Source organism: Poecilia reticulata, chromosome 16 (genome assembly GCF_904066995.2).
Source record: "Poecilia reticulata chromosome 16, P_reticulata-male-v2, whole genome shotgun sequence".
Taxonomy (NCBI): domain Eukaryota; kingdom Metazoa; phylum Chordata; class Actinopteri; order Cyprinodontiformes; family Poeciliidae; genus Poecilia; species Poecilia reticulata.
Genome location: NC_088845.1, coordinates 20080123 through 20095587, shown reverse-complemented (window position 1 = coordinate 20095587; position 15465 = coordinate 20080123). Strand labels below are relative to the sequence as shown.

The 15465-nt window shown below is 37.3% G+C and overlaps 1 protein-coding gene across 1 annotated transcript; it reads right to left on the bottom strand.

Annotated features, from left to right (window-relative positions):
- Nucleotides 1–11239: 11239 nt before the first annotated feature.
- lin37 (lin-37 DREAM MuvB core complex component) lies at nucleotides 11240–15434 on the bottom strand. The gene is made up of 9 exons (XM_008432404.3): nucleotides 15030–15434; nucleotides 14671–14746; nucleotides 14532–14579; nucleotides 14370–14399; nucleotides 14202–14287; nucleotides 13893–14053; nucleotides 13102–13233; nucleotides 12909–12979; nucleotides 11240–11668 (listed from the first exon to the last, which is right to left on the bottom strand). Exons 1-9 carry the CDS (start codon nucleotides 15061–15063, stop codon nucleotides 11581–11583), a joined length of 726 nt encoding a protein of 241 aa, XP_008430626.1. The 5' UTR covers nucleotides 15064–15434; the 3' UTR covers nucleotides 11240–11580.
- Between the last annotated feature and the right edge of the window lie 31 nt (nucleotides 15435–15465).

The window sequence follows — 15465 nt, the reverse complement described above, 5'->3', positions numbered from 1 at the left end:
TTGTAGCATGAATTTAAACAAATATGTTCGCATCATAATAGCTTAACTTCATATTGTTGCACGATGGTACAGAAAAGGTAGATCAAAACTATACTTGCTCATTGCAAAAAATTGAATTCAGCTGCTTTACATCAAAAAGTTAATAAATTAGTTAATTTATTCCGGATCCTCTTTGAAATTATCGCATACAGCAAATTAAAACTCAAAATGTGGTTTCTCAGACATAAAATATTACCTGAAGCCAACAAATAGAAAAGGATTTGTAGTAAAAACATGCCATGTTAGGGCTAGTGCTGATGTAACATGTATTACTGGATATGGATATGAAAGTGACTAATTATGAGTAAGTTAATAATGAAAACAGATCAGAAAAATTTGACTGCTAGAGAGAGTGCTAATTTGTTAAAACACAGACAACCACATAGTGCAAAATTTGTGAAATTATATTTACAATATATACAGACACGTTCTTCAAATAGTTCATGAAACATGAAATGTTTTTTTTCCCCTTTATCCAAATCAACATTTAATAGTTCAGCTCCTTGATGGAAGTGAGAGTGATCCAATTCAGTCTACCCTGGTGAAAAATACATGTGCTAAGTATGTTCAATTTTAGTATACTTGAGTATACTTTAAGTTCACTTAGGATTAGTTAACTTTGTGCTATTTTAGAACAACTAATTTTATGCTTAGTGTATTTTAATAGTATTTAAATAGTATAAAAGCAGAATTAAAAGTGTACTAAGTATACTTTCACGTATTTTTTGGAACAACTAAAATTATACTTAGTATTCTTTAAGTATCTTTCTTTTTATTTAATATAAACGTGCTTGATTAGTATATTTTGAGCGTACTATTTTTGTGATTGAATTGCATTTAAAATATATTTAGAATTATTTTAAGTATATTGGCATTACATTTTATATATTAGTAGTGTTATATGCTACAATTACACCTTTGGTTTATTAGAATTGCTAATGACGTATATGTACTGCACTGTTTATAATTAAACATAGATAATTATCATTTTGAAGCAAACTTACCACCAGCTAGCAACACATTACCAGCCTTTGTCCGTTTGGGCTCATTTTGTGACCCACATTTCATTTCCATCCGGTTCTTGTCCTGTTGTGTTGTCGTCTGACTCGGACTAAGACGTCAACAGCTTGAATTTACCAAAACTATTAACTATTATCAAGGTTCTCTTTATTTTTAAGGCAATATTATGCGAGGAAAAATGGCGAATTTCAACAGCATCTCTTATCTTCTCCAGCTTTATGGCTTCTTCTTCTTTTATGGCGCTTTAAAAAAAAAAAAAAAAAAAAACCTGAAAGTGTGCAATACCGCCACCATCTGGTCTGGAGTGTGAACTGGAGCTAATGACGTTCACTAATAGATTTTACACCATACATCTAAAAATGGATTGAGTAAAGACATCTTATGTGCTTTAGTTGAAAAATTGAAAACAACATATCATATTCAGAGCGATGTAAAACTGAAGATACCTGCTACATTTAGTGTTAAGGACCAGTATTGTTTTGTTTCAAGGATAAATGATTTTCAGATGACATAGCAGTCTCCAGATCTGTGCTCTGTAAAGGATAATCACGAGCTTCCGCATCACTCTGAGCCAAAGGTGAAGTAGGCTGCAAAGTAATAAAGGTGATGACTTGGATTGACTCACTTTATTAACACTGAATCTGATTGGAAGAGGGAAGGGGATCTCTGGCATAGATGGCTCAACATTCTCTCCCTCCTCAATATCAGGAACCTCTAAATAACAACCATCCTGGCTGCAAGTCTTTCGCTGTAAGGCAGGTGTAGAAATGGAGGGTTTTTCTGCAGAGCAAACTGGCAGGAATCCACAAGGGAGCGGTCTCGATGTGAAGTACGAGTGGGCCCCTCTTTGCTTTCAGGTTGTACAGTGTAAACTGGTACATTTCCAGCCTGGTCAACAACTTTGTACACACCTTGTTTCCATTTATCTGCCAGCTTATGCTTACCCCTCAGACGGATGTTGCAAACCAGCACTCGTCGCTTATTACACCTTCCAAACTGCAAGGTGTGATTTTCTGGTCAAAACGGGTTTTGTTCTTTGCAGCTGCTTTGAGAGCATTCTCAGAAGCAAGTTTGTAGCTTTCTTGCAGGTCTGACCGCAGATTCTTGACATATTCTGAATGAGAGATGGATAGTCGTTCTCTGACAGGTAAACCCAAAGCCAAATCAACAGGAAGACATGGACAGACATGAGTTCATAGGGTGTGAACTCTGTCACCTCATTTCTTGTACAGTTGTATGCATGCACTAAAGGCTTGACATACTCCCGCCATTTTGACTTTTGTTTACCCTCCAGGGTCCCAAGGATACTGAGCAGAGTGCGGTTGAAGCGCTCGACTGGATTTCCTCGTGGGTGGTACGGGGTAGTTTGACTCTTCTTTATGCTAACAACGTCACAGAGCTCTTTAATAACCTTGGACTCAAAATCTGTACCCTGGTCTGAGTGTATGTGCTCTGGAATCCCATAATAAACCATGAATTCATTCCAGAGGCACTTTGGTACAGTCTTTGCTTTCTGGTTGGGGGTAGGAATGGCAATTGCAAATTTGGTAAAGTGATGAGTAAGAATAAGAATGTCCTTAGTGTTACTACTATCATGTTCAATGGTTAAGAAGTCCATAGATAACAGTTCAAGTGGCCAGTTTATTTGAATATTTATCAATGGAGCTGCTTTTTCCATTTGAGCTTTGCGCCTTACACAACGACCACAGGTTTTAATAAAGGTTTCCACTTCAGGTGTCGTTTTACGCCAAAAGAAGCGTTGACAAACCAGATCAATTGTCCTTTCAATGCCCAAATGCCCCATATCACTGTCCAAGCCCTTTAAGCACTCGACTGGAGGTGTCGTAAATTGGGCTGTAGGACTAACTGAGTCTATCTCCATCTTGTCTTCTCTGGTACAAGATTCCATCCACCAACTCTGATCTGTTCCACTCTCTCAGAAGCAAGGAGAGGTCAGACAGGTCATCATGAACTGATGGAGGGATCTTCTTGCCAGTCTCTAGCTGATGAATGTCCTCATGAATGGCAGGGTCAGCTTGTTGCTCCTCTTGGAGATCAGTCTGAGATAGAGAGGGAATCAGAGGCAAGCCATGAGATTCTTCTTTGATGAAACTGTCAAGGATGGAGTTAACAGAGACAGATAAAGACTCAACCACTAATTTAGTTTGGTGCTGTGTCCTGAGTAAGCAGCTCTGACAGATGGCATCCACAATTTCAGGGGAAATGTCATTTAATAGTTCAGCTTCTTGATGGAAGTGAGAGTGATCCAATTCAGTCCAATTCAGTCCAGAGGTATTCAAGCAGTGGGCTTGAATACTGGACTGGAAGGAATTAACAGGATGTGACGTTTCTCTTGAGTCGATGGTTTAACTCGCCAGTTCGCAACAGACAGAATCAGAATCCAGGATCTGGATCTGAAAGAGGATCTGGAACTGGATCTGGGGACTGATCACATGGTTTGACAAGTGGGAACTGGCTAGTTCCCACTTGTCAAACCATGTGATCAGTCGAAGGTTTTGATCTATAATCACACATCTGTGGCAGCGACGGACAGCATCTCCCACCTAGCCCGGTGAGCAGCCACCATAAAAGCAGCAGCTGGGGGTGCTGTGGTAGTGCAGGGGCAAAGCACAACCCATGTATTGAGGCCTTAGTCCTCATGCCAGTGGTCACAGGTTCGATTCCTGGCCTGGTGACATTTGCCGCATGTCTTCCCCCTCTCTCATAACCCTCTTTCCTGTCAAACTACTTTCAAATAAAGGCCTCTAGAGCCAACAAAACCCTTAAAAATAAATAAAAGCAGCAGTTGTCTATTAAGACACTGATGTACAGCAGGCCATGTGACACAAAAACCACACAAGAACAGACACACTTAATGGTGTGTTTGTTCTTGTTTGGTTTATTTTTGTGCTTAAAAGAAATCAAGAAAAGGAGGATTTTTCTTAAAATAAATCTTTAAATGAATAAAATAAATAAAAGTGAATCTAACAGAAAGGGGGAAAAATATCCTGGTTACACTGACTTGACGGGTTTCCAGAAGTCGTTTACACCTTTTGCAAGGCAGGTAACTCACAATCTGTCATTTTTAACAGAAGCTGGCTGCTCACATCATTTTATGCCATATCCCAGCATATTAAAGAGTAGTTGACTTGAAGGAAAAGGATGTGTAGGGGAAAAAAGGTGCAAAAAATGTTATTATTTTGTTGTTGTTTTATAGCTTCTCGGTCACGTAAGATTTGCGGAAAGTCTGTATATTTTTGGCTTCTCAGAAGTTGTCCATACCATGCTGGAGTCCAGCTTAAATAGAGACGTTTTAAAAAAGCCATCTTACTAGCTCCTCACCGGGGTTTTTCTTTCACTCTGCCTGTTTTTCTCTTTTTCGGTATCAACTGTTGGCTTTTTACTTTTCTCCGTCTCTCCCGGTTGTATCTCCTGCAATGAATGACTATGTTTCTTTTTATTCTTGCTTTGTCTGAGTAACCAGGGCCGTGCAGAGACCACTAAAGGGGCAGGTGCTCAAAAAAAAAAAAAAAGGGCACATCCAACCATATTTTAGGACGGAATATTAACAAAGCCTCTCAGCTTTCAAAGTTTAATAAACAATGATAAATTACAAAATTGTGAGATATACAATCAAAGCTAAGGAGAATCTCTACACAGAGCATACAACTATCCATATGTAAGATATTTTATTAGTAATTTCTTTCTGCAGGTCTATTTTGTTATAGGAAAGAACTGCAATATTCAAACCCGCAATTTAGCAAGATATGTAAATCAGAGCTGGACCACCAGACATATTTTGTCTTTACATAATTACACTATTAAAAATATAAACAAGGGCACAATGCAACCTTTTAGAGGACTGTAATCTATAAAAAAGAGCTGCCTGTTTGCTGCACTTGCAGTGGAGATGAAGATGGTCCATTCAGGAAAGCAGAGCTGCATCAAACTTTAACGTGGAACTGCAAAAAAAAAAAAGCTAATATTTAATTTGTTACCATGAGAAAAGCCTACTGAGTTTTGCTTAAAAAACTTTTTTAAACATTTAAATCACACATTTGTCTCATGAAGTGATTTTTTTTTTTTGCAAAACAAACTTATTGTGCATGTCAGAATCTTTTCTTAATTCTAGGTTTTGTTTGTGACTCAAGTTTGCTTGTGATTCACATGAGTCGTGGCAGGGCCTAAATCACAATAAGATTTCTGATGTGTGCAATAAATGTTTATGTTTGGCAATAATTTTTATGTTCACAAGACAAAATTAGTTATTTATTAAAAGTTTTTAAACAAAACGATTGTTTTTTTTTTAATAATTATTACATTCCAAGTTTGATTACATTTTTTTACTTAACTGAGGTTAGTTTTTTCCCCCATTGATATTGGGAAATAATTTAACTTTATACTCTGCGACCAGACCCTAACCTAGTTGGGTTGAGTTTTTCCCTTCATTAATGACACTTTATACTACTTATGTACTAATGTATATTATACATAATTATGGTATTCAGGTGATTTTTTATTCTATGATCCTTGTTGGTCTTTTATTTAAGTGTTATTCTCCTTAAAGATAATTTACTTAAAGGAATTAGATGGAATATATCCATTATGGAGATGATCGGTTTTGGGGCGTGTGCTTTAAATTACTAAGATGCTGATATCATTAACGGTACAGGGAGAAGCTTTTTAGTTATCTGCTTGCTAGCAAAGTCGTTAGTGCATATAGCTATTCACACAACAACGCCTAATGTCTGTATGATAGAATACTGATCGATAGTAGAACAGTTCTCTCACCTGGCTGTCTCTCCCGCCAGTAGTTTCAGGAGCAGACGAGGCCTGTCAGTGTCTGTGTATTCATTACATCTCTGCTTAACCGCGATCGAGTGAAGCAGAAACGTACTTCAACTTTTCCGTATCTGACAAGTGCAGTCTATCCACTTATATCAAACGTTTTTTTTACACAAACTGTTCTGTAATCTGGAACGTTCGCTACGTGGTCCAGTTAGCCGCTTATCGCACTGCTCGAGAGGCAACTGCGTCATGCGTCCGGGCAAAGGTCAAGGTAACAAGGTGACGAGGGCTTATTGTGTTGTACAAAAAAAAATAAAATAACAATAATTTTAGTACATGTTATGTGTCACAAGAGGGCTTAGAAAATAATACAAAAAAAATAAAAATTGACCAAAAGGGCACTTGGGGGCAAGGAGCAAAAAGGGCAGGTGCTCAAGCACCCACAGCCTCTTCTCTTCTAGTTTTGTCTTTTTCCTTTCCGCTCCAAACTGCTTTTTCACTAGACAGAGCTGACTGAAAACTCTCACTATGGTCTGATGTCTGCAAGCAAGCTGCCCCAGCCGGGGAAAAATCATTATCTGGACAGTGGTCTCTTCAGGGGTCCTGTCTTCTACTGCCATTTTCATCAAAGGAGAAGTTCAGTATTCAGACTCAGCTGTCGCCTTTTCACAGAATACTTCCCCAGCCGGGGAAGCATCAAAATGAAAAGCAGCGACAATATCCTACCGAGAGAAAGTGCACTCGTCCTGAGAGCTACTTTTTTCCAAATTGCTACCAGAAAGTAGTTTGTAAAAACTGTTCCTCATTCCTGATGTAATCAAATATCCAATACCAAAACCCAGGGGAAATAACATGCTAAGTTCTCTGCCATTCAAAAAATTAGGGGGGAGTGCAACAGATGTTGGGATCACTTTTGATATCAGTAGCTGATGTCCGTCTTGTTGTCCGTCAAAATAACGGACAACAAGATGAACAAGAATTTCCATCTTTGTGATGATCGGCGAATCGAACACGTAAGTCCTTTTTTCTTGCCCTTTTCTTGCCCGAGCAGATGTCCTCAGAAATTTTTGATAAGTCGATCCCTTCTACCGGGGTCTCTCCTTGTGTATAGTCATCACAGCCTGCTTGGAGAAGAGCTACAAAGAAAGAATTTTAGTTTAATAATTTTACACATTAGCATAAAAATAGAATAAAGGATGATCCCAAAGAAATGACGCTGCCGCTCCATATTTGATGGGTTGTAAACGGCCCACTCGAACACATTTGTTCTGTACGGTGCAGAAACGTAAACAATAGACAGAACGTAATGTCTTCCAACTTTTTCTGTGTAACTGAGAGCTCGACACCAACAGCAGCACAGCGTCAGCAGCCCATATTGCTGATAGCCGGGAAGGAGATAAATGAGTCCATTTCTATGCTTTCCTGTAAACTAGTTATGAGTCTGTTGGCTTTTCACTTTTCTTGTATTTTAACTATTAAATCAACTGGTAAACAAATGTTTGTATCTGTTTTTAAAGATGTAGTTCTCTCTTATGTCTCATCAGATGGCAGCAATAGCGCTTTTGGTGACTTTATTAATATAATTAGATTGTTTTTGATACGATTCAGGATTTAAATGAACTGATGAGTGGTCTATGTGTCTGCTGGAGATGCCTGTGGTTCCTTCTGGACCTGTTACCCATCAACCGATGTGGAACTGCTGGGCAGATACTTTCATGCAATTCAGCTTGATTTCATTCCCTTCAGTGCTTGTCTGAGATTTCTCCATTGACCTCGGTTTCTTCTTTTTAAGACTCCAGCTGGTTCTTACTCAACCGCATCATGGGTCGACTGCTGACCTGACTGCTGTCCAGGAGGCCATCATTGACGCCTCAGCAGAGAGTCGAACAGAAAGATTTCTGAACGATAGGCTGTTCCCGAGTGGTGTTCAGCACTCAGTGGAAGGAAAAGTGTGGCGAAAAGCTGCACCGAGGAGAGGTGACCGGACCTGAGGAGATTGTGGAGAAGGCGATTCCGACCTTGGGGACCTGAGAAGCAGTGGACTGAGTCTGGAGTAGAACTCCAGAGCCACGTGCTTCAGGGTGTGCAGGAAATGCTACAGGTGCCGCTTCCCCAGGTCAGCCACTTTTGAACCAGAAACAGCGGCAGAAGCGCCTGACTGGGCTACAGGAAGCAGCACTGGACTGTTGTCAGTGGTCCAAGTACTTTTTTCGGATGAGCAGATTTTGCTGTCATTCAGAATCAAGTGCAGAGTCTGGAGGAGACTGGGGAGAAGGAATGCCAAATGCCAGAAGTCCAGTGTCAAGTAGCCACAGTCAGTGATGGTTGGGGCCGTCAGCTGCTGGTGTTGGTCCCTGTGTTTTTCAAGGGCAGGGTCATGCAGCAGCTTCAGGAGATTTTGGAGCACTTCATGCTTCCATCTGCTGAAAGCTTTATGGGGATGAAGATGTCATTTTTCAGCATACTGGATCTGCTCACAGTGATAAACCACTGGTATTCTGCCATGGTATTACTGTGCTCATTGGCTGCAACTCTCTGACTGAACCCATAGGAATCTGTGGGATATTGTGAAAAGAGTTGAGGACGCAGACCCAAACTCTGGATGAGCTTAGGTATCGAGCTCCTGGGCTCATAACCTCAGCAGTGCACAGGCTGATTTCCTCCTGCCACGCCGCATTGAAGGCTGCAAAGGTTCCGAGCAGTATTGGGGCATAATGAACATTTATTTGAGGTTGACTTTTTTGGAATAAACAATTACTTTTATTGGTCGGATGAAATATGCAAATTTTTTGAGACAGGGATTTTGGGTTTTCATGAGCTGTATTCCAAAATTATCAGTATTAAAACAATAAAAGACCTGAAATATTTCAGTTGGTGTGCAATGAATCTAAAATATATGAGTTAAATTTTTATCATTACATTATGAAAAATAATGAACTTTATCACAATATGCTACATTTTTTAGAAGGACCTGTATATATATATATATATATATATATATATATATTGTCATAGTACCCCCCAAGAATTTAAAACTACTTTCACCCCTGGGTACAACTGTCACCTTCCGTGTGTTTTGTCACTCCAGAACCATAGACATCAGAAGGGTCTTACTTGAGAAAAAGAACTGGACTGGTCCAAAGTCCTCTTCAGGTGAAAGTACATTTTGCATTTGGTTGAAAATCAAGGTCCCAGAGTCAGGAGGAAGAGTGCAAAGGTCACTTGGACGTTTTCTCAGTCAGTGATGATTTCGATAACCATGTCATCTGCTGGTGTCGGTCACCTTGTCTTATGAAGTCCAAAGACAGCCAAATCAAAAAGTAATGTATGGAGTAACACCCAGACAAGTATGAGATACATAAGAGCTAATAATGCAGATGAGCAGAAGACCCCTCTAATCACCTCAGCGTCCTTAAGACAGTGGTGTCCAATTTTTTTTATCTTTTTTTGCAACAAGGACCAAAACTGTCAAGTTGAAAAAGCATATCTTCAATTTTACAAACTCAACAAGAAAATGACCATTATGACTATAAAATGACATTATAATGGAACAAAGACAGAGGATTTTTGTAGAAATTCAATTTCCAATTTAGAACTGTAAATCATTGTAGATCTCACAGGTCCAGAAATAAATTACAATGTCTAACTTGGTGATTTTTTTCTGTCATCTTCTTTTATTTTTCTCTGAGCATTGTCAGCACCCAGAACAGATATGAGTCACTCTTTCTTCAGAAACTATGACTAAATATTTAGTAAATGAGTGTACCCAAATCTACTTCTGAGTAAAAGCCTCTGGACATCTGTGGTCCTTTTTAATGAAATTGAATTAACAGCACTAGCATAAATGATGAGTTGTTTGTTTTATGCCTTTCAGAAGATTTAATTTTTATGCTTCCACAGCAAAAATGTCTATGTTTTTTAAAGTACATATCTGCATCAGCTTCCTTAGGTGCCAAAATACAATACAAAGCTTTTTTGTATCGTAGTCAAAGACCACAGAAAACCACTCAATCGCACATTTTTTATGACAACATAAAATCAGCAGCTGCAACGATAAAACAAATATTTTCACAAATATATTTTAAGCCAATCTTTAGTACTCTAAAAGCAAAACTATTCTCAGTTGTTTTTTGTTTTTTTTGGCCCTTGTTGCATAAAAAACAATTTCGGTGAATTTTTGACATTTTCATTGGTCTTGCTCATGTGAAGTAACCACATGAGATCTGAGCAATTGATTCTGGAAGCTTTTTTTTTTACTTTGAAGGAGTTGGCAAAGTGTAGAAATAAACCCTATATGGATGCCAAGCATATGTGAAACTATTCAGAATTGCTCAAAGTTGCATCCTCCAAAATGTAAAATTTAACATAATTCACATTAAATTGTAAAGTTAAGTTTGTCCACACATGCTTAGTTACAGAGTTATAACAACAATGGACTCCATTTCACAATCCCATGATTCAGATTTACGCATAATGAAAAGAATACTGATACAAAAACTGTTGAAGAACTTTTGTGAGCTTATTTACAAGAATGTTACTCACGTGCTCAACAGCATGTTATCTTACAGCACACCACAGTGGTTTGTGCTCCACTTCCTGTTTGTAAGGTTAGACCGTGCAATCTGAAACATGATCAGTAGGGTAAAATACTGCAACCGGTTGTGTAAATGTAACCTGCATGTATCAGGTATAGGGTTGAACATGAACATGATGAACTGAAACTCTGGAATTTGGATTGGATACAAGTACTGAAACAAACTGACTTAATGAGTCAATATTCTCTGTAAAGTGAAGAGACAACTTTTGAAAGAAAGACATAACTACATCTTTTTACTGTATATTGGGCAGAGAATTACATATAAACTACTGGTACATGAAAAAGTCAAGTACACAATGACCACAGCTACCAAATGAAGTTGAACTTTGCATCTATCCAGTTACACTTATTGCAATTCTACCAAACTAGCAATTATGAGAAAACTACAAAGTAGGCCAATGAGACAGAAGTCCAGTATGTTAACTTCAGTCTGAAGTTAAATGACACTATAGTGAAATGCTGCAGTAATTTGTTGCTGCAGTAACCATAATTTTTTTATTATTCCAAGAAATGTATGTCTTTTGGTTCTGTTACCTGATACCTAATCAGGTCCGTTGCATTTGAGATAAAGAATGAGAACACCCGATTTTTGGGGCTCCCCCGCTTGCAGAATAATGAAACTGAGCTCTTTTAATTAGTCATGATAAAGACAAAGAAAAATCAAGCATGTTCCAAGAAAAAAAAATCAATATGGATAACTCGTGTTTAGAAATTAACCAACCATTTCAGCTCAAATTTTTTTGCTACAAAGATCTATGTAATAGATAAAAAAAACATAAACCACAAACACTGGAATACATTACAGTAGACTTTAATCATTTCTGGATTCTATCAAGGACGTACCAGTGTGTGTGTGTGAGAAAAATACCACCGAAAATGTCATTTATTTAGACATTTACACAAAATGTACTTGAGTATCAAGTCTGACACTCCAACATAGCCCCACACAGGAAATTGTCAAATATCTTTTCTGTAACTTAAGGGTCAAAAAGTCTGTTAAGGTTCAAAGTTCTGCTATTTTTTTTTTTACTCATCTATGGTTGTATGCAGGAGTCATCGAACATCAACTATGAATGATTGGCTCCTTTCCAACTGTGAAGAGTCCTTTCGGTAGCTAACAAATACAAGGCAGGCAGTCAGTGGTCATAGAGTTCCTTCATTTCCTTCAGAACCTTGATGCTCTCACTGTATCTCATCTGGTTTTTATTGGAGCATTCCTTCCATCTACGGCAAGAAAAAAAAAGCTTTTAAATATAAAACTATTAAAAAATGTTCATTGTGACATATTTAATTATTGTTAAAAGATATTGTTTCTATTGTACTACGAACCTGCTGCTATTATTTGCTAGCATTTACACCATTCTCATTTTATAAAAATTTCACAATTAATATTCTTGCATCTATGTAGAAAATGGTATGTAGAAAATGTGGGGAACTTAAGATACGTTTCTTTTCAAAACAAATGGGGAACAAAGTCATTTCTCAAAATGTTTTTTACCAAAAACAATTGCACCACAACTGGTTACCCAAACACAGTATGACCTTAGCACCCAATTTCTTTCCCTTTCTGCTTATTTCAGTTACTGAACCACTGTGGGTAAAAAGGAGCACAGTGGAAGCTCTGAAGAATTCCAAAAATTTGATTTTCCCCATGGAGCAACTTTTATCACATATGATGTGTAGGGATCACGGGAAACCTATTTGGTATAACACGCTCTCGTTTGTGAGGAAGTCATTTCTCCAACACAAAAGAAGGTTACACAGCATGAACCAGCAAAAACACAGAAATGAAAATAAAAGGGAAAAAAAATGTCAAAGAACCCAGAACTGGATGACCAAAAAAACTATATCTTACTCACATCACTCTGATTTAAGATCTCTGCATTGACTTTCTTTGATTTACTAATACTTTTAAAATATATATTTTTTAATTTGCTGTAGTGTATTTTTAACTTCTCAGAAAGGTAGGTGCAAGTGTTAATCCTGAAAATTTGGGAAAAAAATCTTTAAAGGTTTCATTTAGTTTCCATGGCACCAGCTGTGCAGCTATTTTGTTGGAAACCTGAGGGCAGCTGGGAGTGTTCAAAGTTTAAAGGCAAACTCAAGCTCTCAAAAGTTTTTTATTTTAACTCCCCATAACTTTCTGGCAGTTTAATCTCTTGGAAATGCTGGCTCACTCTTTCATGGGCAGGTTGTCCACAGTTAATTTATTTAATCGTATATGTTTTTGACAATCACCCTTTACGTTCAAAACAGATAGCTTTGCCAACACACAAGTCTTGCTTAATCATAAATTAACCAATAAGTGTTGGTAAAAGCATCCTGAATCAGATTAACTACAGTCCCAGATGACACCGAAAGTGAATATTGGACTATCATGACTGTTTCTGAGCAAGAATAAATCTTTCCAACAAACAACAAAAAGCAATGATAAAGGGTCTAAAACAGCTCATGAAGAACTTACTTCTGTCTAATCTTTTTCCAGCGTTCCATGTGGTCACTGATGAGAGCTCCTGATACAGGAACCTCTGTGAACTGTGCAAAGAGAGCAACTTTATTCACCACAGATAGTATACAAGTAGAGATTTGTATTTCCATTTCCCAGTAAAATTGAAAAAGAAAAAAATATCACTGAAATAATCACATGATTTTAGAACCTTGGAAATAGTGGGCTTTTCAGTCTGTGGGATCCTGAGATTGATGAGTTCACCAGAGGGGTTAACTGGGCAGGCAGATGGAGGAGGAAGTCGGTACACATTCTGACCTTTGCCATTCATCATGTCTGTGACCTAAAAAAAACAAAAAACTATTTTTCAAAATTAAAACTAATTTAATAACGTTTTCATGCAAGCTATTCTAATGTAATAATTCAGAGATGAGCTTTAACAAATGTGTCACCTACTAAAAACAACCTTAACTAAATTGCAAATAAGGCTCTACCCACATGAAAACAGATATTTGGCCCAACTTAAATGTTTAGCTGTTTACTTCCACATATGTGGCAAAAAAAAATGCTTTGTAAAGTAGATTTTCCAAAGTCAGGTTTCTAATATTCACAGGGTTATATAGACATTATTAAAACTGACTACATAATTGCCCACTTTGAACATGACCACTTTACTTTAAAAACCACAAGAACCCTAGGAGTTTTTAGTCATTTTTTATGCATCTGTCTCCTTTTGTTCTGACTTGGTTTCCATGAAATCTCAAACATAAGATGAAGAAGGAAATGGAAAACAGATTCAAAAAAAAGTATGGGTTATAACTGTTCAAGAAAAACATTTACCTAACCAATGTTTTCGCTTTTAAAAAAAAAAAAAAACAGCCAAAACAAAAAAAAACATCAACTGTAATGTCATAAACATCCAGAGTTTACTCTGCTAATTTTTTTGTTAATGCTTGTGTGTGATGAAGAAAATAAAAGTGACAAACTTATTAACACTCCCACCTCCTCTTCTGGTATGCTTTGAGGGGAGCTTGGAGAAGCCGCAGGTTCCCTGTAGGAAGGATTGTTTCTCATCCAGGCACGGCAGATTGGATACAGTGGGGTGGTGGTGTTGAATTGAGCTAAATCAACACTGCGATCAAACAACTTAATAATGTATGCATCTAAATAAAAGGGAAAAAGGCAGAAAATACAAGGACATATAAAAAGAGATCAAATTCACAATACAGTACATAGATAAATGGACCAACAATAAATGAGGCACAATTAATAATCTAACTGTCACTGTATTAATATCTGCATTCAATTTACTCTGTTTATGTTGATTGGTCTCTGGGATGCCCTCATCCATCTCCTTTCTTTTCTTCCTTCTGTGCTGTGGAAATCTTGCTGAAGGTCTGAAAATGAAGAAAAAAAAAAAATAATTTAACCATTGGGACCTACGTGTACATGTGTATGTTCATCAAAAAACATGTTTACCTTTTTCCAGCAGATGACGGAGACAAATCTCTAAAATGAGCAGAGAGGCCATTGGGTGACTACAATCCAACAATACTGACACAAAGGTGCAATAATGTGGAGGTAAAAAGATATCTAAGTTTAATAAAGTGAAAGAATAAATTAATTAATACTAGTCCATACTTGTTTAAAGCATCCACTGACAACTTTCCTGGGTCTTCATTTGGTTCTCTGTTTAAAGTGTAGAGAAACAACTGTTAGCATCAAAAGTTTTCACAGTTGTGATAATCAATATATTGATTATAAGCACAATTTTACAAACCTTTCATTTTCAGTCTTTTCTACGAGACCCTTTAGGACAGCATCCAACCTGCCACGAGCACCTGTGCTCTCCAGATCTAAAGAAGCAAAATGATTCATAAAACAGTAATTAACAAATACACTGAGATTTAGAAAGGGATGTTTTAAAAAAAATGACGATCTTAGAGGAGATGCAAAATAAATGCAAATGTACCATTTTAGTTTTCCCATGTTTTCTACACTTCATGAAAAGCAAACACAAATCCTATTCAAGTAATTTTCAATACAATAATAATGTAAAATACAAAACATTATTTCCGAAGTACTTTATTTTGGGATTGGTGGCAACTTTATTAAGTATTATAATTATGAATGTCTTACCTGGCCTTTCTGTTTTTATCTTGACGTGGTGCATTTTTTTCAGTTTATTCCCAAGGGCTGCTCAGAAAAACAGACTTAAAACAGCTGTTTTTGTACCTCTAACAGAGGTTTACGGGGTCTTTGAGCTAACAACGACCTCTTGTTGATTACTCGGTAACAGCAACGTTAGCCAGTTAGCTACGGTTAGTTGTTCAGCCAGTTAGCCACCCTTCTTCATTAGCCTAAATAAACTGTTAAAGCGAGTCCACAATCTAAATTCTAAATATAGAAACTTATACTAAAAATGTGTCGTTCTAGTAGCTCCAAAATAATTACATATTATTACCTATAAATACCTTACTTCGTTTATTACTGTTTCGGAGAATGAAAGGTACTAGCTCAACTACCGTTGCTAAGTTAGCTTGTTTTTGACAAGCTCTTTGATGGCTTTCCTCTT